The 23,421-nt window shown below is 40.3% G+C and overlaps 1 protein-coding gene across 2 annotated transcripts in view; it reads right to left on the bottom strand.

The window, feature by feature from the left end:
• Window positions 1-23,421, bottom strand: part of itga1 (integrin, alpha 1) — a 188,767-nt gene that overhangs the window by 9,094 nt on the left and 156,252 nt on the right. The window contains exons 23-29 of one of the 2 annotated variants that reach the window (XM_048527733.2): window positions 20,101-20,177; window positions 19,651-19,740; window positions 18,613-18,715; window positions 9,173-9,286; window positions 7,305-7,415; window positions 5,303-5,410; window positions 868-963 (exon numbers count right to left, since the gene is read on the bottom strand). In XM_048527733.2, coding sequence (XP_048383690.2) covers window positions 868-963; window positions 5,303-5,410; window positions 7,305-7,415; window positions 9,173-9,286; window positions 18,613-18,715; window positions 19,651-19,740; window positions 20,101-20,177 — 699 coding nt within the window. Of the gene's footprint in view, window positions 1-867; window positions 964-5,302; window positions 5,411-6,795; window positions 6,992-7,304; window positions 7,416-9,172; window positions 9,287-18,612; window positions 18,716-19,650; window positions 19,741-20,100; window positions 20,178-23,421 lie in introns of those variants that run through there. The other variant, XM_048527751.2, reaches the window with a different exon arrangement.

Genomic DNA, 23,421 nt, shown 5'->3' on the forward strand with positions numbered 1-23,421 from the left:
TGCTCAGGTGACTCCTGCCTCAAATTCAAGGCAGTGATTAAGCGACTGATGTCTCCTTGCCATATTTGAGAGTAATGCATTATGCTCATGGAGAGCTGTAGCGTTATAAATGAGTGTTGAATTTTCTTCATGATACATTAGCGTGCCCTATCTTCAACATTGACAATCTTCACCACAAAGAACCTCCTTCCACAGTGTTGACAAACTCAATTTTCCTATCGTGTAGTCTACCAAGGTCAAGACCGTTTTCCATTCATTTCAGCTATGTGAAAACCATCAGCTCCATATGCAATAGAAAAAAAACTTGAATTCCTTTGCTTCTGATCCTTTCATTCTGAATTCCAGTCCCAAATAAGTTCACTACATTACTTCTACTTCTATTGCATAACCCTGCTCAAGCATGTCTATGTTCTCTACTTTCTCAGCTTTTTGCGACTTTTTGTTTCTTCTCTCTCAGGTATTTACCTCTCTTCTCATCTAGCTTATCACTGTTCTTCATCCTGAATATTCTAAATGCTTCAGCCTAGGCTTGAATTTCCTTTGAACAAGCTGTTGACTACATTTGAAGTTCTTTCTGCATTCTACAAAGTTGCCATTGTGAAACTTAGTGGTTAATTCTCCATCTTAGCTGACTGTATCCACAGGGGAATTTCCAATGATATTTGCCCAATTCTCGAAAAATCAATTAAGTGGAACAGCTGCAAAAACCTAGGGAAAATGATGTGAATTTATTTCTATGGAACTTTGTTGCTCATTTTCTGAGGTTACACTTACAAAGTGAGCTTTTCGTGAGAAACAGCTAATGTCAAACACCAAATCCTAAGAGGCTGTCAGCAATTGCAGCAAAGTAAAAGGACAATTACTCACTGTTGTTCTTTCCATTGCTTTGTTCAGTACCACCAGTGGCGATTCTTCAATTGTGAGTGTAGCAGTTATATTTAGGCCTATTGAATTAAATTTTGCCTGCAATGACAAAAATAAATTAAGTCTCTGAACCCTCTAAACATTAGTCCATTTACAGTTTGACTTTGTTTTGTTGCCACGGTGTTGTTGAAGCTTGCAGAATGGCCATCCCTCTGATTTATCCGACAATATGGAGAGCGTGTTTACTATCATTCTCAGACCAATGCTCACTTTGTTGACTCTGCTTTTTTAAAAAAAATCTATAGTAACTCTTACTGTTTATTTTTATGTTCTAAATGCTTGGTGAGATGAAGCGACATGAAGCTGTGATGATGAAAGTACGACAGCAAAAGACGTAACATGTTGGCAGAAAGCAACAATGCAAGAAACTCCAAGATTTCAATTGAGATATCAAACTCTAAGGGACCTTTCACTCATGATTTTCATAATTATGACGCAGTACCAGCACACGATATGGTATATAGGTACACGAGTATTGTCATGCAAAAAGTCATCTTTGGTATGTTGTGCAAACGTTAATGTATGATTGCCATGTTTAGTCAATCCAGTGCTTGTTCTCCTTATGGGAAAAAAAACCACAGCAAACTCAAACATTCTTGGAAAATATAAGAAAATAGAACAGCTGAGTAGCATCGCCAAAAAAAACCTCTTTATTGACAGTGACAAAATATTCAGAGTATTAACAAATATTTAGGAAGTAAATGTAAATGCTGGTATTGTTCCAACGTTTTGTGAGTAACACTGATGATATAAAAAATGATTAGGAGAAATCACAGGGTAAAAATGGTAAATCTAATTAAACTACAGTCATGCCAAGTAAAGAACATGAAAAGTAATTGTGTGGAAATGATATAAAATACAGACAATTAATCTACAAATTCTATTGAATCACAGGATTGTTATGGTGTAGAAAGAGGCCATTTGGCCCACCATGTCTGCCCTATTTCTATGACCCACTGCCAAGTGCCTGCTTTTTCTCCATTTCCCTGCACTGATTACAAAGTTTTGATTCCTTTTAGTTGTGATTGGGATGTTAAGTTTCAACTTGAGACAACAGTTGACTTTTTGATTCCTTGGACCACCAGAACTAGCAAATGTTGGAGTTAGCTAATTATTGGTCAAATTAATATCTGAGACATTTGTGGACTGAAATTATTTTTTAAAAAGACTGTCTTAAAAACACTGTTCTAAAACAGCCACGGGCATCATCTGGCCACACAAGTGGGCTAATTTTCATGAAACCAATATGGATTAACAAGGGACAGTATGAGTTTAAATGAACACTTTACCGAGCAATGAAACCAATCAGGACCTCACCAGAGGCATGAAAAACTTCCTTATCTATGAAATGACTGAAACAATTTTGAGAATCTTCAAAGGTTGGGAACGAAACATTACTAATAATTAATAAGCCCAGACACAATTAAGTTCACAATTGGAATAAACAACCGGCCTGTAGTTAGGAACAGGAGTAGGCCAGTCTACTCCTTCTGCCCACTCTCCGATTCAATAAGATTATGGCTGCTCTATGACCTAACTTCATATGCCTGTCTTGGGCCCTTGAGACTCTTGCTGAATAAAAAGTTGTCTATCTCAGATTTAAATTTTACTGCATTAACATCAATCGAGGAAGGGAGCTCCAAACCTCCACTACTCTTTGCATGTGGTAGAACTTTCTGAATGGCTCACCCTAATTCTTCAACCCTGCCCCTCGTTCAAGAATCTTCAATCAATAGGAATAGTTTGTCTTTTACCAATTGTCAATATCCTGAAGATCGTGATTAGATCACCCCCTAACCTCGTACATTCTTGAAAATAAAGGTCTAATTTGTCTAATCTCTCCTTATAACTTAACCCCTGAAGACCAGGTATCATACTTGTAAACCTGTGTTGAATTCCCTTCAGGGCCAAAATATCCTTCCTACGGTGTGGTGCTCAGATCAGCGCACAGTGGGATCTAACTAGAGTTTCATGTAACTGCAGCATAATGTCTCCATCCCTATACTCTTTAGACATAAGAGACTCGGATTCCATCGGCCTTCTTGACTATTTTATGCACCTGTTTGAGGCATTTCAAAGAACTTGAACACAAATACCATTGGCCATCCACAGTATTTAATTTTGTGCCTTCTGAAAGATACCCTGATCTATCTTTTATCAGTCCGAAATGGAAAATCTCGCACTTGCTGAAATTAAAATCCATCTGCCACAGCTTTGTCCATTCGCCTAATCTATCAACATCCTGTTGTAATTTTATGCTGCTCTCAACACTGTCTACAATGCTGTACAATTGTGTGTCATCAACAAATTTGGATATTTGACTTTTTTGTGCCTTATCTAAGTTGCTAACGAATGTCATGAATAATTAAGGCTCCAACACAGATCCCTGCTCGACATTAGTCACATCTGCCAATCTGAGTATTCATCCATGATCACAACTGTCTGTTTCTTCCATGTAATTAATTTCCTATTTATGTCGGTAATTTTCCCTCAATTTCATAGGCTCCCAGTTTAGTTCATAGTCTCTTTTGTGAGACTTTATCAAAAACTTTCTGGAAGTCTCTATGAACAACATCTATTAATTTACCCGTGTCTAACACTGTTGGCAACTCCTCAGATTTGTCAGGCACGACCTACCCTTCATGAATCCATGCTGACTCTCCCAGATCAATTGAAATTCTTTGAGGTGATCAGTTACCCTATGCTTGATTATAGGCTCCAATCTCCTCACCACAGATATCAGGCTAACTACTCTGTTAATTCCCCGGTTTCCTTCTGTCTCTCTTCTTGAAGAGCTGCGTGATGTGAGGAAATTTCCACTCCAGACTCTTCAACTCTTAAATCCTGGAGACTCTGAAATGTTATGGTTAGGGCATCTGCATTGTGCTCTCCTGCCTCCTTTAATATCCATGGATGGAAACCATCAAATACTCTTCAATTCCATTCATTTCCCCATTACAGACCCTGTCCCTGATCCTCAGTTAATTTCTTTTAGTGAGATTTCTAGCAAGCTATCCTCCTATCCTACTGTCAATACTGAAGCAAAATAATTATTCAGCATGTCTGCCATTCTGTCATGGTCATTGACAACATTCCCACTCTCATCCTTCAATTAGTCAATAGTACTCTTAACTTAACACTTCCCCTTTATATAACTATAAACTTTCTTCTTATTGTCTTTCCTGTGCCTTGCAACTTTCCTTTCAAGACCACTTTTAGCCACTGTTATAAGTTGCTTTGTGGCCCTTTGTTGGTGTTCATTTTTGTTCCATTCTGTGGGATCTGTACTGTTCTTTGTGTTTTTGTATGCCTTTTCTTTTAATTTTATGCCATCTCATACCTCCTTAGATATTCATGGCTGTCTTTTATGTACAAGTTTTCTTTCTCATGGGTACAAACTGCTTCTGAATAGCTTTGAATGTTTCTTTGAACATCCTCCGCTATTCGTCATTGTTTTACCCATGCACAGAGCTTCCCAGATTTCTACAGACAGTCTTTACCTCATCCTATTAATGTCTGCTTTACTTAAATCAAACACTCCAGTATCCACTCTCTGCTCTCTGATGAAGGGTCTAGGCCCGAAACGTCAGCTTCTGTGCTCCTGAGATGCTGCTTGGCCTGCTGTGTTCATCCAGCCTCACATTTTATTATCTTGGAATTCTCCAGCATCTGCAGTTCCCATTATCTCTCACTCCAGTATCCACTCTTTGATTATCTCTTACAAATGTTACATGAAACTCACAAATGTCAGGGTTACTATTTGACCTCACTTTGATTATATTTATTTGATTAGGGCAACTTGGAAGGTTGAATGGAGGGGACCTGATTTACCTCTTCTTACCAGATTGTAACAATTAAGAAAACATTTCTTTTGAAATAATGTTTTTTAGGAATGGTAGCTTTGTGTAAATTTATGTGTTTGTGTTTCATATTTGTGGAATTAAAACTTCTAATTAAAGTAATTGTGTGAAAGAAACAAATTAATTGAACTGATTAAGGAAATTTGTTGGATTACGAAATGCTTTGAACAAATAACATCAAAATATTTTCAAGATTGGTATGACAGGTTGGCATAACATCTAAGGCCGAAGGGCCTGTACTGTGCTGTAATGTTCTGTGCTGTAAGATCTGATTTTCAACTTTAATATTTATATTATTTAGTCTTTATGACTGTAGTGGAAATATCTCAGATTATCACTTTATTGAAGCGTTTTCTTTACCTTATCATTTTGAAGAAAATGTACTTTCATCCCTTTATTTCCCATATACATGATGGATTGCCCAAATTATATAAACACCACAATGGCAATATTAGCAGAAATATGAATTATATTTTTGTTTATGCAAGCTTTGTGATCAGCAAATCCACTTCACTTACTTTAATAAAAGAAGGTTTCCATATTCTTAATGACATATTAAATTCAACCAGACTTGATGGATATATAGTACAGGAGAAATCAGCACATCCTGCATTATTTTCACATATCTGTTAGGAAATGTTGAAAAGACAACTTCAATGAAGGAATAAATATTTGTCAGAGAGTATCACTTTTCAGCTTAGTTACCTTTAGGAAACAGAAACATAAAGTTGGGATTTTCTGTTCTGTGTACCATAAAGTTACTTCGAGTTAAAATAATGTCAATTATTTTGCATTTTTAATATATTCTTCAGAAATGGACAACGTCAGAAATCACATGACACCAGGTTACAGTCCAACAGGTTTATTTGAAAACACAAGCTTTCAGAAAACACAAGCACCTTCTTCAAGTGTTAGTGATAACATGAGGTGGTGGTTTTGCAACCCACCATCCATGTTGAAATTCAAACTGTGTGTGATTGATATGGCCCTGGGCTGAGGGTGTGGGTAGTGACTCCACATTCAGCATTTCTACCTTTCTTACATTAGGCACTTTAAACTACTGCTATTTCTACACAATCAGGATGATGATGTTGGGAGGTATGATTTACAGCACCCCATTGTAATTGTAATTAAGATCCATGGGATTCCCGGTTTAGAGTTGGGAACATTTGATGGATAAGTTAAATATGTGTTGACATCTTCACAATTCATACCGTAATAGTGTAGGAGAATACATCTATATTCAATACACTGATTAAGAAAAGGGCTTTGATTTTTAAAACACAAGTAATCATTAGTAAATTAACTAGCATTATGAAAGTGCTCAGATGCATTGAATCACTTTGTCCAGTTCTGAATTAAAATGTAGATGACTCATCAGGACCACATGTTTTGATTCTTGTATTTTCAATCATTAAACATCTGTTCAGCTGGTTCAAAGCTTCAACTTATAAATGGGCTTTAAATAAATGCATCTGCTGAGTCTTTATAAAGATGGGAAGATGCTCATCTGTTCAGACAGCTTTAAAGTTTCCAATGGTTTGAGTAATGGATGGTTTGTGAAATGGGATATCATTATGAATGCTTGTCTGACCTCTCCAAGATTCATAAGTAAATTTTGCTCAGTCAGACTTGCTAACACAGCTGTGAGAAGGACTGTGAGATTGTCAGATTCATAATTCTATTACTGGTTAATGTGATCAAAGGTTTTCTAAAATAAGGTTTTGAACAGCCATTTGCTTATTTTGAAGCAAAACCAGAAATTGCTGGAGAAACCTAGCAGTTCAAGCCGCCTTTATGGAGACAAAGGCCCAGTGATACTTCTTCAGAAGAGATCTAGGGTGCCTAACACACAGCTGTGGAACTGCACTGATGTCTCATTGAAAGAAAGTGGGCCTTCAAAGCTGCCAGCCATGACATTTGCCTGCATCGGTTTCAGTTGCAGCCTGTTTTCAGACCTGGTGACTCCGATACCAGCCCACCTCCTTTCCACCATCTGCCATGAAAATGGTATCAGTAGGTACTGCAGGGAAGGTGAGTTTACAACATTGGGTTATAGTCCAATACATGATTCTGCTTCCAGGATAAAGCCCAGGGCTGAAGTGTCAATCCTGGCATTCTGCACCAATTGGCATTGTCTGGTCACATTCGCTATGTGCACTGCAGCAGTTCAGGTAGAAGGTTTACCGTCACAACCCTGGGGGGAGCTAGGGACAGAGATTAAACAAAAACCTCTAATTCTGGCTTCACCAACATGCAGGCCAACATAGCATCAAAAAGGTTATAAACAGGTTCTTATCCCAAAATATATTCATAAACCTATTTTTTAAAATTTAGTCACACAGTCATTTATTCCTAGTTAACAAAAATTTAAATTTATGAGTTAAATTTTACAGTTTGCAGAATTGCACAATAGTATTTGAACTCTCAACTCTTAAGTTGTTAATCCTGTACTATATGCATTCCTGTACCATGTTCTATTTTCTTGGATTGCACAAAATCTGACAAAACTGTAATTACCCCGATTGAGTTGATGAGGTTTTCTTCTGCTGGAGATGGTTTGTGAGGGTTTTTACCTTGTATCTTCAGGGGATCCATGAATTGAGAGTCATGGCAACTGATTGTATTGCTCTGCCAGGTGAAAAGGAAATAAATTGAAATACATTTTGAAAAAAGCAAAGGTCATAGACATCTATGACCACAACTTAATGGAGATACTGTTGGAAATGACAAAAAAAAACCCATGGGAAGCAACAATGAAGCAAGTTTGATGAGGATGCATAAAACTATACTGATATGCTAAAAATAAGGTTGTGAAATGTTGTGGAACCCCAATTACTGTATAAAGATATAAAGTTGATGGGTAATTTTCTACCTGTAATTTTAGTATCTATTAAAATAAATACATAAATTTAACTTAACTACCCACTTAAATACTGCAGCTTTAAGAATGGTAGGACATTTCACCTTTCCAAGTTTTTTTGAAGAAGTGATAGTGGGCTGATCCAAACTGAGCAGTGGACATAATCTACATGGACATTTGACAAGGTTTCACATAGTAGATCATGTGGAATGCAGGGAGAACTAGCCATTTAGATACAGAACGGGCTCGAAGGTAGGAGACAGAGGGTGGTGGTGGAGGGTTGCCTTTCAGACTGGAGGCCTGTGACCAGCTGTGCACCACAAGGATTGGTGTTGGGTCCACAGCTTTTTGCCATTTATACAAATGATTTGGATGTGAAAGGTGGAGGAATGGTTAGTAGGTTTGCAGATGACAACAAAATTGGTGTTTAGAGGACAGTCAAAAAGGTTAAACAGTCAAAAAGGTTACCTCAGAGTACAACAGTATGCATGGGCTGGGGAGTGGCAGATGGAGTTTATTTAAATAAATGTCAGGTGCTACAAATGTGAGGTAAGGAAATACCCAGCAAGATTATCCCCTTTTCTGAAATTTTTTGGGATACCAGCTGTCTCAAAAGAACATTATGGGACATTGTGTTAAGTTGCTGAAGCATGAGAATTTAAAGTCCAGTTTCTTTCAATAACATTGTTGAGATTCATTTCTCTTTATTGCATCGAGGATGGAATTATTTGTTTGCAATGACTTTCACAGACTGGCTTTTTTCCTTTGTCATTTTTGGGTTTTATAGACAGCAACTTTATTTTCAAATTTATTCACGGGATGTGTACATCACCAGCTGGGCCAGCATTTATTGCCCATCCCTAACTGTCCCAAGGACGGTTAAGGGTTAGCCCCTGGAGTCACAAGCAGGCCAGGCAAGGTAAGGATGGCAGTTTCTTTCCCCCACCAACAATCAGCAATGTATTCACGGTCACTTCTTTTTTTCTAGAATTTTACTGAATGCAAATTGCACCATCTACTATGATGGGATTGTGAACGCAGGACCCAGAACATTGCCTAGGTATCTGGATTTACAGTCTAGCAATAATACTGGTGGGCCATCACCTATGTGTTAACACACAGACAGGTGATGGCCAAGTGTTATTATGCCGAGACTGTTAATATCTGCGTACTAACACTTATGGCAGGTTTTAAATGATGACAAAAATCATGTGTCAAACATAGGAAAGTCAGAAAATAGAATCCAATATGAGAGTCTGCCGAGATACACCATAACACTAATATAGATCAGAGATAAGCTACAGGATTTCAGTGTAGATCTCTGATGTATGTTTCTACCTAGCAAGGCTGCATACTAAGAAAGCAGATACCTGAAAACAATCCTCATGTTTATTAATAACTGTCTGATCAAATACATTTGTACAGTCTAGAGTAAAAATTATTACCATTCAGGCCCCTTATTTACCATATTCATTGTGCTGACTGAAAAACAAATCAAACATCAAAGTATAAAATGGTAACTTACTGAAGAAAATGTAATCCCTGTCAAATATAGAAGGGTATTGTTCTCAGGAGAGACGTATGGGAACATTATAGTCATCCTAAGGAGGGCAATTGGAAAGACCCTGTCATTGTAGATCTGTGAGCAAAACAAAAGGGTTGATTTGATCTTACAGAATTGTTTTAATTAGTGGTGGCAACATATCACATTGCTTTCAGACATAAATTATTGGTGCTTCAGGATCAGTTATTGAACCTTGAATTTCTCCTCTACAACTATATTGTATATGTTGTTGCTCGTTTTAGTGAAAAGCAAGCATTGGTGCAAAAATATCTCAGTATGCACACATTCAGTTCTTACCAATAGAAACATTTTCATGCCTAGATGACAAAATCCATTCAAGTTACTATACTTCATTTCCAAATTTCAGTTTTGTGCTGCGGTCAGGTTAAAATTCTACCCTCAATTTCCGTCAGTGATGTAGCTTTAATGAGCAGATCAGGAATGGAACTTCTGGCCAATAGGTGGCACAATTCTAGCCACCTGAAGGTTGCAGGAACAACAACGCATATTCCGCTTGGGAACCCTGCAGCCTAATGGTATCAATGTGGACTTTACAAGCTTCAAAATCTCCCCTTCCCCCACTGCATCCCAAAACCAGCCCAGTTCGTCCTCTCCCCCAACTGCATCACAAAACCAGCCCAGTTCGTCCCCTCCCCCCACTGCATCCCCAAACCAGCCCAGCCTGTCTCTGCCTCCCTAACCTGTTCTTCAGGTGAGGCTTTCTCCTCACCACTATATCAGAGTCCACAGGCAAACCTGACAGAGTTTACCCTTTGGGGTCCCTTGTGGGGACTGCCCTGTCAACTGCTGAATGAGTATCAGTAATGGTGAGATTCAATTCCATTCAGTTGGCAGTAAGGACCTGTTGCCCTTCCGGAAATGTTGATGCCCCAGCCTGCCACTGGGTACCCTGCTCCAGGCAGATGATCTGCACCCAACCCCCATCACAGTGAAGCCGCACCTCCATTTCCTACCTACCACCTCATCCCGCCTCCTTGACCTGTCCGTCTTCCCTGGACTGGCCTATCACCTCCCTACCTCCTCACCTATACTCTCCTCTCCACCTATCTTCTTTTCTCTCCATCTTCAGTCCGCCTTCCCCCTCTCCCTATTTATTCCAGAACCCTCACCCCATCCCCCTCTCTGATGAAGGGTCTAGGCCCGAAACATCAGCTTTTGTCCTCCTGAGATGCTGCTTGGCCTGATGTGTTCATCCAGCTTCTCACTTTGTTATCTACAATTCTAACCTCATTCTTTTTGCTTGGGCTCACCACACACCTTGCACCTTCCACTGAGAGTTTGCCATTCAGTCTCTGCAGTTTTTCACTGGGAAAGTAGATTAAAAAGTGGTTGAAAACGTTGATAGCTTTTGAATGCGTGCTGGGAACATGATATGCTGTCCATTGCTTTTGGTGGCCACCACACAAATTCTGTACTGCATGATAATTTAAATGATTGTGGCAAGTTGTCATTGCTATGTGCATCAGTTAAAACCAGCCTGTACTTCTTAAAGGGGAGGTGCATTTTGGCTGATCACCATTTGGACGTCATTCTATTCATTATTGCACAATGAAAGTTTTGTGAGGAATTGAATTTTGCCTGTGAAGGCTGGAGATAGGAGCTGGCACTGCTTTGCAGTTCCAAGCCGAGCTCTGATGTGAATATTATTAGCCCTAGGATTTTCATCTAGCTCAAAGCTTGGAATAGAAATGGGGGATAGTGGCGAAGTTAATCCAAGTGAGAGGTAGCTGGCGAGCCAGCTTTGACTCCTTTGGGAATACCCACTGGAGTTAAATACCAACCAGGCACTTAATTGGTCAGTAAAAACTGAAAGAACTGCGGATGCGGTAAATTAGGAACAAAAACTAAGTTGCTGGAAAAGCCCAGCAGGTCTGGCAACATCTGTGAAGGGAAAAACCAGAGTTAATGTTTCGGCTCCGGTGACCCTTCCTCAGAACTGAGGAATTGAGTTCTGAGGAAGGGTCACTGGGCCTGAAACATTAACTCTGTTTTTTCTTTCACAGATGCTGCCAGACCTGCTGGGCTTTTCCAGCAACTTTGTTTTTGTACTTAATCGGTCAGTGCTGATCTTTGCCAAGGATCAAAGATTCAAGGGACAGAAATCACAGCGCTGGGAACTGTCAGTCAATTACAAGGCAGCAGCTCTGCACTGCAGCTGTGTCACCAAGAGAGCAGTGGTCGCTGGTGACAATGCACCCACAGGAGCCCAAAATCAATGAGGGACCCAGACTGTTGGTAAATAAGTGCAAGATGGGGATAATGGGTGCAGGGGAGGCTCAGAAGAAAGGATACAGGATGGCTGTAAGCAGCACTTCCTCACCTTCTGATCCCTCAATTAGGCACCACATGCCTTTTAATGAGGGGCTTTCTCCTCACCACTATATCAGAGTCCACAGGCAAACCTGACAGAGTTTACCCTTTGGGGTCCCTTGTGGGGACTGCCCTGTCAACTGCTGAATGAGTATCAGTAATGGTGAGATTCAATTCCATTCAGTTGGCAGTAAGGACCTGTTGCCCTTCCGGAAATGTTGATGCCCCAGCCTGCCACTGGGTACCCTGCTCCAGGCAGATGATCTGCACCCAACCCCCATCACAGTGAAGGCTGGAGACTGACTGGAAATCCCAATCACACTACATTACCAGTTTAAATAAAGTTCTTAATTAATCTCATTACCTGCCTGCCATTATATAAAGCATTTGTTTTGCCCCTAGCGGCTCTGCTTGATGCCACATGGGTGTTTTTCCTGGTGGTGGTATGTTAATATAACCAGAAGATTAGAATCTCCTCAGTTGAGGATTGCTACAGCCAGTGTTCTGTGCACAAGTAAGTAAAGGGGAACTTGGTGACAGGACCCGGCCTCTATGCAGTTATTTCAGCATCCATGTGGCATCATGTGCCATTATCACCAGCACAGTTGTAATTCAAAGCAATCTGACTCGGGCAACATTCCAGCAATAATCCTGAACACTTATGCCCTAGAAATCGCTGCATCTCTAGCCAAGCTGTTTCAGTACAGCTAGAACATCAGCATCTACCTGGGCATGTGGAAAATTGCCCAGGTACATCTGTACACAAAAAGCAGGACAAATCCAACACTGACAATTACCACACAACAAGCCACTCTCAACCATCAGTAAAGTGATGGAAGGTGCCACCAACAGTGCCAGAAAAGAAAAAGGAAGAAGAAAAAAAAGCATTTGCTCTGAAAGAGTGACTGTCAATCTGATGCGATCACACATAGTATATGAGTGGACAATCAGAGTGGCTTCCATGAAGTTCTAATGGCAATAGCTGTGACATTATTGGTTTAAGACAGTTTTAAGTGATAATGCCTATCTAGCCAATAGAACTTACAACAATTGCTCTCATGCAATAATCTGCCTGTTGTTATATAAGACAAGTGCTCCTTGTTAAAAGTCAGGGGCTTGTTCTCTACCACTGGTCTCCAACTGGACAGGCCTGTAGGTGTATCATGGAAAGGAAGATTGGTGGGAGCACTAATTCAACCACCCAGGACCCTATACAACATGGTGAAGAATCATGGGCTCCAATGCTGAAATATCTCAAAACAACAAGAGTTGAGAGAATTAATTTTATCCCAGAGAATAAAAAGACAAGTGAATTTACCACTTTAAGAACATAGACAGCTTGACAGTAGCTGAAACATATAAACCAATAAGCATCAGCAGCATTCATTGATAGAGTAATACACTGAAGGTAGCAATCCAGAAGAAGACTTTCACCACAAAGCTGATGTGAGGAGCAGCAAAATGAGAATAAAGCTAGCTATGCTGCAAACAGAAAAAACTCTTGGAAACAATTCTTAATTCCTCTTCTATGAGAGCACCAGGCTGAAAAATGAGGTGAAGCTGGTGAAGATATGAACTGGGTCTATCATAGAATCTGTACAGTGTGCAAGCAGGCCGTTTGACCCATCAAATCCACATGATTCCTCTGAGGAGCATCCTAGAGAGACTGAGAGGCTTGCTGCACCCCTATCTATCCCTATAACCTTGAATTTTCCATGGCCAATCCACCAAGCCAGCACAGCTTTGGACTGTGGGAGGGAACTGGAGCAACTGCGGACAAGGGGAGAATGTGCAAACTCCACACAGACACTTGCCTAAAGGTGGGATTGAAACTTGGCCCCTAGCGCTGTGAGGCAGCAGTGCTAACTACTGAGCTGTCCTGATATCCAAAACAGCATAAGCAGCAAATGATAGATATGGCTAAGTGTTTCCACAACCAAAGGGTCGCTCTAAGCTCTATTGTCCTGATATATCCAGTCACGACTGATTGCGAACATTTTTTTAAAAAGTCGCGAGATGAAGCTACTCCACAAACACCCCTTTTCCCAATAATGGGGAGACCCTGCATATCAGTGCAAAAGAATAGTCTGAAACATTTACAACAACCTTTAGCCAGGTAAAGATGGCAGTTTCTTTCCCGAATAACATATTCATGGTCACCATTAAACTCTTATTTCTAGAATTTTATTGAATGCAAATCCCACCATCTACTACCTGGGATTTGAACCCAGGTTCCCAGAACATTACGTGGGTGTCTGGATTAATAGCCTAGAGATAATACCACTAGGCCATCACCTTTCTGTGCATTAACAGGTAGGTGATGGCTGAGTGGTAATATCCCTAGACTGTTATTAACTTTGTAATTAACACTAATGGCAGCTTTTAAATGATGACAAAAATCAAGTGTCAAACACAGGAAAGTCAGAAAATAGAATCCAATATGATGAATCTGCAGAGATACACCATAACACTGTTATAGATCAGAGATAAGCTACAGGATTTCAGAGTTAATGTTTCATCTCAGCTTAATCTAAAGCACTTAACAAGGTCCACCATGGTCAGCTCATCCAGAAGATTAAGTCACATGGGATGTATAGCGAGTTGGTAAATTGGATACAAAATTAGGAAGGTCATGCAGGATAGAGGGTAATTATGGAAGAGTATTTTTCTGCCTGAAGGTCTGTGACCAGTGGTGTTCCACAAGGATCAGTGCTGGGAAGACTTGAGCTCCAGAACATGCTGCACCCCTAGCCAGGCTGTTTCAATACAACTACAATACTGGCATCTACCTCAAAATTGGATAATTGGCTAGGTAAGTTGTGTACACAAAAAGCAGATCAAATCCAAACCCCTGGCCAACTGCCAGCCCATCGGTCTCCTCTTGATCATAAGTAAAGTGATGGAAGGTATAATTAACAGTGTTATCAAGCAAAACCTGCTCAGTAATGGCCAATTTGGGTTCTGCCAGAGCCACTCAGCTCCTGACCTCATTATAGCCTTGGTTCAAGCATGGAGGTGAGGTGAGGCTGGCTGACCTTGATGTCAAGGTTGTATTTGACCAGATGTGATATGAAGGAATCCGAGCAAAGCTGGAGTTAGTGGGAATCAGAGGGCAAACTCCCTGCTGATTAGACTCATACTGGCATGAAGGAAGGCAGTGATAGTTGTTGGAGGTCAGTATCGCAGCTCTAGGACATCTCTGCAGGAGTTGTGGGTGTCACTAGCTGACCAGCATTTATCGCCCATTCCTTGTAGAAGGTGATGGTGAGCTGCCTTCTTGAACTGCTGCAGTCCATGTGCTGCTGTTATGCTCACAATGCTGTTAGGGAGGGAATTTCAAGATTTTCACCCAGTGACAATGAAGGAACTGTGATACATTTCCAAGTCAGGACGGTGAGTATCTTGGACAGAAATTTGCAGGTCATGATGCTCCCATGTATCTGCTGCCCTTGTCCTTGGAAGAGATTGTGGATTTAGAAGGGGCTATCTAAGGAGCCTTGGACAATCTCTAAGGTGCATTTTATACACACTACACACTGCTGTAATGAAGTGTCGAAGGTAGAGGGAGCAGATACAATGCTGATATAGTGGGCTGCAATGTCCTGGTTAGTGTGAAGCTTTTTGAATGTTGTGGAGCTGTACTCATTGAGCAATGTGTGAAGTATTCCATTACACTCTTGATGTGCTGGTTAAATGGTGGACAGGCTTTGTTTTCTAGATTTCTAGCTTCTGACCTACTCTTGTAGCCTCAGTATTTATGTGACTAACCCAGTTTGGCCTCTGGCGAATGGTATCCCTCAGACTGTTGGCAGTGGGGCATGTTGTGTGGTGATACCATAAAATGACAAGAGGCTACATTTTAAAATATTTGTTTGTGGGCTGTGGGCATTGCTGGCTGACCAGCATTTATTGCCAGTCCCAAATTACTCTTTAGAAGGTGATGGTGAGCTGTTTTCTTGAACTGCTGCAGTCCACCGGCTGTACGTTGATCCACAATGCCATAAGGGAGGGACTTCAGAGGAAGAGGCTCCACAAGTATCCCCATCCTCAATCATGGAGAAGCCTAGCACATCAGTGCAAAAGATAAGGCTGAAGATTTCACTGCAATCTTCAGCCCAAAGTGGATGATCCATTTCAGTCTTCTCCAGTGGTCCCTAACATCACAGATACCAGTCTTCAGCATTTTCGATTCACTGCATGTGATATCAAGAAAGGGTTGGAGACACTGGACACTGCAAAGGCTATCAGCCCTGACAACATTCAGGCAATAGCAATAAAGACTTGTCCTCCAGAACCTGCCGTTCCCCTAGCCAAGCTGTTTCTATGTGGTTACAACACTGGTATCTACCTGACAATGTGGGAAATTGCTCAAGTATGTCATGTACAGAAAAAGCAGGACAAATCCAACCCAACTAATTACTGCCCCATCAGCCTACTCTTAATTATCATTAAAGTGACGGAAGGTGTCATCGACAGTGCTATCAAGCAGCACCTGCTCAGCAATAACCTGCTCACTGATGCCCAGTTTGGGTTCTGCCAGGACCACTCAGTTCCTGACCTCATTACAGCCTTGGTTTGAACATGGACAAAACAGCTGAATTCCAGAGGTGAGGTGAGAGTGACAGCCCTTGAACATTAAAGCCACAGCAAGTGTGGCATCAAGGAGCCCTAGCAAAACTGGAATCAATGGGAATTAGATGGCAATCTCAGCAGTGGCTGGAGTCATACCCAATGCATAGGAAGGTGGTCTTGGTTGTTGGAGGTCAGTCAACTCAGCTCCAGCATATCTCTGCAGGAGTTCCTCAGGATAGTGTCCTTGGCCCAACCATCATTGGCTGCTTCATCAATGACCATCCCTTCATCATAAGGTCAGAAGTGGGGATATTCAACACCATTCGTGACTCCTCTGATACTGAAACAGTCTGTGTTCACATGCAACAAGATCTGGACAATGTCCGGGCTTTGGCTGACAAGTGGCAAGTAACACTTGCACCACATAAATGCCAGGCTATGAGCATCTCCAATAAGAGACAACCTGACTGCTGCCTCTTGACATTCAATGGTATTATCATCACTTAAGCCCCACTATCAACATCCTGGGAGTTATCATTGACCAGGGACTCAACTGGACTCACCACATAATCTAAATGGCTACAAATGCTGGTCAGAGGCTAGAAATACTGTGGTGAGTGACATTCTTCCTGACTCCTGAAAGTCTGCCCACCCTCTACAAGGCACAGGTCAGGGGTGAGATGGAATACTCCCCACTTGCTTGGATGAGTGCAGCCCCAACAACACTAAAAAATCTTCACACTATTCAGGACAAAACAGCCCATTTGATTGGCACGACATCCACAAGCATCCATTCACATCACCACTGATGCTCGGTAGTAGTCATGCATACTATTTACAAGATGCACTGTAGGAATTAACTAAAATCCTGGCACATTCCAAACCCATGGCCACTTCCATCTAGAAGGACAAGATATATGGGAGCACTACCAATTCCACATTCCCCTCCAAACCACTCATCATTCTGATGTGGAAATATATCGTTGATCCTTCACTGTCGCTGGGTCAAAATTCTGTAATTCCCTCCCTAATGCCATTGTGGATCAACTCACAGCAGGTGGATTGCAGTAGCTGAAGAAGGCAGCTCACTGCCACCTCAAGGGTAACTAGGAATGGGTAATAAATGCTGGCCAGCCAGCAATGACCACATCACAAAACTGAATTTTAAGAAGATGTGAATGGTGCTAAATATTGTATAAATCTTGCATGGATTCTGCTCCACTGTAATGGGATATTGTGTAGATGAAAGATGAAGAGTATACAATTAAATGCTTGTTGGTTTGGTTAGCCTATAACAAAGCCCTTTGTTAATACGCTAGAGGAGGGCTTGTGATAAGGTGGTTCGTATACTTACCTTTAGGCTCAAAACTTCTGGTTCAAGTCCCACTCTAAGCCTTGACAACCAAAGAAGGTGTGTTTATAATGCAGTCAAAACGGTTGAGTACAAACTTGTAAATCATTTGTGGTAGACAGTAGAGCAGGAGAGATTCTTGGTCAGCGCGATGATCAAGTTGGAACCTCTACTCTCTCTGTTCAAGACTCCTGACTACATCATACATGTTCAAGTGTGTACTGCCTTGGCAACTCCAATTCCTTGCGTCTCCTTGATTTGACCAGTTGGTTAAATGGCCAATGTGACCAGATTGCTGATAACAACACAGGTCGATGCCTGCTTTGGTGGAATTCTGTATAAGCCTCCTTGTCCTATTCATCATGGAGATCATGGTATCAGATTTGTCTTCAGACAGACGGCTCAAGAAGAGGAAGAAGAAGAAAAATGCCAAGGCTCATGGAATATTGTTATACCAATTTGGGTCAAGGCAAAGAACATAGTATCCATCTTTTCCAGTGCGGATGTGTGGCCAACTCCATAAATACACTGGTGACCCAAGTGTGATGCAGCATCAGATAGCCAACACCTTAACTTGAAATATTAGACAAGCAGAAACCACCCAAAAATCTTGTTGCTCCCTCCAATTGAATATATAACATAAATTGTGTAAAATATAGCCTACGTATCTTCCAGCAGGTAAACAATAGATACCTAATTGCCCTCTCTTTCTGGAGAAGAGGGCTTTTGCATGGTCAGTCCTTATGGGGTAACAGGAAATTGAGCAAATTCATGCAAATCATTTAAAAATAATTAGTGGTCGTAAGTACAAGCTTTTAGCTTCAGTTGCCTCCCCCATCCTTACATGTTTCCTGAATTTGACAGTCAATTTTCTTTTTATAGTTTTTGCAGATGAAAATGTATTTGAGAACAACATCCTCATAATTTCCACAGCTTCCTGCAAAATAGTTGTGACAACACAATCACATGCTCTTTCAATATTCAAAATTCACTGTATTATTCGGCATATAGCTGAAGAGATGGAAGGACAAACATTGAATCATGAACTAAAAAACAATTGATAATAACATGCTAACAAATGGGTGTTCAATTTCATTTCAGGTTAATGCTTTATCTGCTATTCAATGAAAATGTTGCTTTTGCTTACCGTATAAGTGATGTCTGCTGCATCACCAATTTCCTCTATGCTGTTAATAACATCAGGAATCGTCTCATTGGCTGCTATCTTAAAATGGTCATCCTTTATAGTTCTGAGAAAAGAAAAAGACATTTGAAGGCAAAGCAGATTTCTGCTTTTTTGTTTCTTTTTCAGTCAATAGTTTGAACAAAAAGGAAAGCAAATCAATACCTGCATTATTGTAAGATAATAAGATATAAGAAATCCAGCAAACATAGGGCCAGCTTTGTAACTGAAACAATCAATATTACAAATTTGTGCTTTAAAGGTAAACTCACTAAGCACAGGCTAATTGTAGGTATTATTGATAGTCTATCAATTCAACTCACCATCAGCTAATATACATTTTGCAATACCTTCAGTGTAAATATATTTTTCCAACTTCATTTCAGAAAAATTAATTAACATCCGTTTTAAATTCTTAACAACATAGAGAGCATTTATCAAACATTGATGATGACTCCTCGTTGATATGTTAGTATGTAGGTTGCTCCTAACATTGGTGTCGAGTAATATTGATATGGGCAGTCAATGTATGACAAATTTAGGATCATTGTTTCTAATACATAATTTTATCTTTGCCTTCATGGGCACCTTAAACTCATGTGGTTTCGGCAGACAGAGGGGAGTTACTGTTTTATCTTTGCTTTACGTCAATAACGATCCTTGCACATTGAGATTCCAGTCTGGAGTTTCTCTGGGCTGTAGAATTCTGCAATAAACTGTCCTTGAGGCTGTTTCTTCCTTATGTCTAAGTAAAACTCTTCCTGGATCTATTGCAAAGTTCCTTTATTTACAACTGTATATTGCAGGCTACCAAATACAGTTCACTAGTATATTGTGTAGGACCTCTCCCTTTGTATATGCACTCTAAACTCATATCTTCTCTTGCGCTAATCTTGCTTATGCCAGAATTCATTTCATCAGTTACATTATCATCATTTAAATGAATGTCAATATCTTACAGTAACTACAGCTTAATTCTTTCAAGCCATAAGGACATGTTACCTTGAAAAGAGAAGCCCAGCTTCATACAATACTGGAACTGAGATGGTGACTTCATTGTCACTCAATGTTTCATTTTGTTCACTGCTGTCACTGAAATGTTAGAAATAGAATTTACATTTCACAAAACCTTTTTCTTCTGTAGTTTCAACTTAAAACAAAAGAAAAACTTTAATAATTTCAAACTGGTGTCACTTAACTAAAAATAGCATGTAATTACAGTTCCAAACTGTTTCTACTGGAATATTGTATTTTAATTCTTTGCAATAAAATATGATCTTGGTTCTTATTTTAGGGCTTTTGGAATCTGTATTCTAATGTGAATAGTTTTCTAAATCAGCATTATTTATTCAATTAATCTTAACACTGGCCTTCTATCAATATTTCAGCACAATACCATTTGTAACAATGCAACGTTAAATTAAAACCAGTTTCTTGTGTATTTTTCTATACCTTGTTGCCTCCAGGTGTAAGTGAACATCATCGAGGAGATGAGAGCTGTTAAACTCAAATTTCATCTTAAAAGAAACCTAAAAATATGACAGAAGGGTGAAGAAGTAAACCAGAACAGCAGCATCAGAAAATAGGGACAAACAGTTGTCATTAATACCAATCAGCCGGTGCATTTTTATTTAATTGCAATTTCTAATCTCTGCTCTTCAAAAACTTATTAATGTTATTGAACTAGTTTCAAATCACTTTTTCTATTATGGCTGTGTTTTAACTTTTCTGGCCAATCAAGAACAGAGGATCTTGGTAAAGAAATTGTGAACCCAGGAGTTGATCTTGCAGAGAGAAGAAGAAGTTGGTCAAGGGCAGAGTGGATTTTGATTTAGGAGGTCAATATTGGGAAATAGAAATGTCAATGCAGTGGTCCTGATGGCAGGGGAGAAGCTAAAATTGGAGACTTGACGGAGGACAGGAGATGGGGATTTGGAGACCTGGAGGGAGAAGAACTATTTGGTCATAGCTGATATGTTTCACAACCTCATTCTCCTGCCTTCCCCCCTTTACCTTGGTCCCCTTATCAATCAAGAACATATCAATCTCTCCTTAAATATATTCAATGACTTGGCCTCCACAGCCCTCTGTACCAATGAGTTCCTTAGAGTCACCACCCTCTGGCTGAAAAAATTTCTCCTCATTTCAGCTCTAAATGATCATCCCTTCACCCTGAGGCTATTTAGTGTTTTTGTCGAGATCAGACGAGAAACTGAGAGAAAGGAGATCCCAAGCACAGCAGATTGCTCACAGAACTGAAAGTATTTAGGTTGTGAGATAAGGGGATGGAGGTTGGAATCCTCAAGGGAGTTTGCTTTGTCCCAAAGAAGTCTATTGCACCAGGGAAAAGATCTTAGAGGTCTGAGATGCAGAGGTAGTTTGGCAAGGTTCATAGAGCTGGATGCAGGACTGGATTGGAGGTCTTGTAGGGAAATTTAAGGGGAGGGTGCTTGATAAAGTAGTTCGCTCAGACAGAAAAGCTGGATTGAGAAGGTAGGTGGAGACATTGATCTGTTAAGATAGCTTTTGCCAAAGCCTGCAGCCACATTATAATATGTTAAGTGCCAACCCAATTCCTCAGAGTGGATTTTTTTAGCCTCCTAAATTCCACAAGGCCAGAAGATACAGGAGCAGAATTATGCCATTCGGTCTGTTGTGTCTTTGAGTATAAGAGTTGTGATGTCATGTTGCAGTTGTACAGGACATTGATGAGGCCTCTTCTGGAGTACGATGTACAGTTCTGGTTGTTCTGTTAGAGGAAGGATACTATTAAATTGGAAAGGCTCAGAGAAGAATTACCAGGATGTTACCAGGAATGAAGGGTTTGAGTTATAAAAATAGGCAAGATAGGCTGGGATTTTTTTTCACTGGAATGTAGGAGGTTGAAAGGTGACCTTAGAGAGGTTTATAAAATCATGAGGGGCATAGATAAGGTGAACAGCAAGGGACTTTTGCCTAGGGCAGGGGAAGTCAAAACTAGGGAGTGTATTTTTAAGGCGAGAGGAGCGAGTTTTAAAACGGACATGGGGCAACATTTTTACACAGAGAATGGTTAGTGTGTGAAATGAACTGCCAGAGGAAGTGGTGGATGCAAGTACAGTTCCAACATTCAAAAGACATTTTGGTATGTACATGAATAGGAAAGGTTTAGAGAGAAAATGGGCCAAATGCAGGAAAGTGGAGCTAGTTTAGATTGAACATGGTCAGCTTTGACTAGATGGACCAAAGGGTCTGTTTCCGATGTTGCTAGACTATGGGTCAGCTCCATTATTTGGTCATGGCTGATATGTTTCGCAACCTCATTCTCCTACCTTCTCCCCTTAACCTTGGTCCCTTATTAATCAAGAACATAGCAATCTCTCCTTAAATATACTCAATGACTTAGCCTCCACAGTCCTCTGAACCAATGAGTTCCTTAGAGTCACCACCCTCTGGCTGAAAGAACTCCTCCTTATTTCAGCTCTAAATGATCATCCCTTCACCCTGAGGCTATGCCTCCAGGTCCCAGACACTCGTACTAATGGAAACATCTTCTGCACATTCACTCTATCCACGCCTCTAAGCAATCTTTAAGCTTCAATCAGATCCTCCCTCATCCTTCTAAACTCCATTGACTATGGACGAAGAGCTCTCAATTGTTCATCATATGACAAGCCCTGAGATCATTCTTGTAAATTCTTGCAGTAATGCCCTTTGGCTGACATGATTGGCCTTGAAAGACTACAACTATATTCTTTCGGGATACATATGACTCTAGCCAATGGAGAGTCCCCTCCCCCTGATTTCCATTTACTGCAATATTCTAGGGCTGCTTGATGCCAGTTAAATGCTGCTTGCTGTCCATGGCAGTCATCCTTATTTCTTCTCTTGATCTCAGCTCTTTTATCTAAGTTGGAATGAAGGTTGTAATGAGATCGGAATCTTGGATGGCCTGGATGAACATAACTGCACATCAACAAGTAGGTCATTGGTGAGTTAGTGCCTCTTGGGAGCATCAACACTCTTCTTTCACTTTCCTGATGTTTGAGAGCTGGTTGATGAAGCAATAATCTGAATTGGATTTGTCCAGGTTTCTGTGGACAGGGCAATCACTCACATATTTGGGTAAGTGCCATTTGATGTAACTGTACTGAAATAGGTAATTTAGGGATGTGACAAGTTCTAATGTACAATCTTCGATACTATTCCTGGAATGTTATTGGGGCCATAGCCCTTCAATTATTCAATACCTTCAGCCATTTCTTGATATCATGAAGTGTAAATAGATTTGAATCTTGATTGAATGGCAGAAGACCCACAGGCACATTGAAAAGGTGAATGTAAAAACCTTCTTTTCTCTTCTGAGAGAATACAGAACAAGGAGTCACTAATTAAAAATTAGGGAGACTGAGATGAGGGGTTTATTTATTGCATAGTGGCTCTTGAATCTTTGAAACTTTCTTCATCAAGAGGTAGTTGAAGTAGAGTTTTTGAGTATTTAGTAAGTTGGAGATAAATAGATTCTTGATAAGCAAAAGTATAAGAGATTATCACTTGTACACAGGATTCAGGAATAAGCCAATCAGAATGGTGGAGTATCATAGAATCATAGAAAGCCTACAGTGTGGTAGGAGGCTATTCACCCCATTGAGTCCCACACTGACCCTCTGAAGAGCATCTTACCCAGAACCACCCTCATACCATATTCCTGTAACCCTAATAGGTTCTAGATGTTGAGTGGCTTTCCCTGATCTGCTCCTAATTCAAATCTTTGTAGGAAGGTTGGCATCTCTG

Source organism: Stegostoma tigrinum, chromosome 1 (assembly GCF_030684315.1).
Source record: "Stegostoma tigrinum isolate sSteTig4 chromosome 1, sSteTig4.hap1, whole genome shotgun sequence".
NCBI classification, from domain to species: Eukaryota; Metazoa; Chordata; class Chondrichthyes; order Orectolobiformes; family Stegostomatidae; genus Stegostoma; species Stegostoma tigrinum.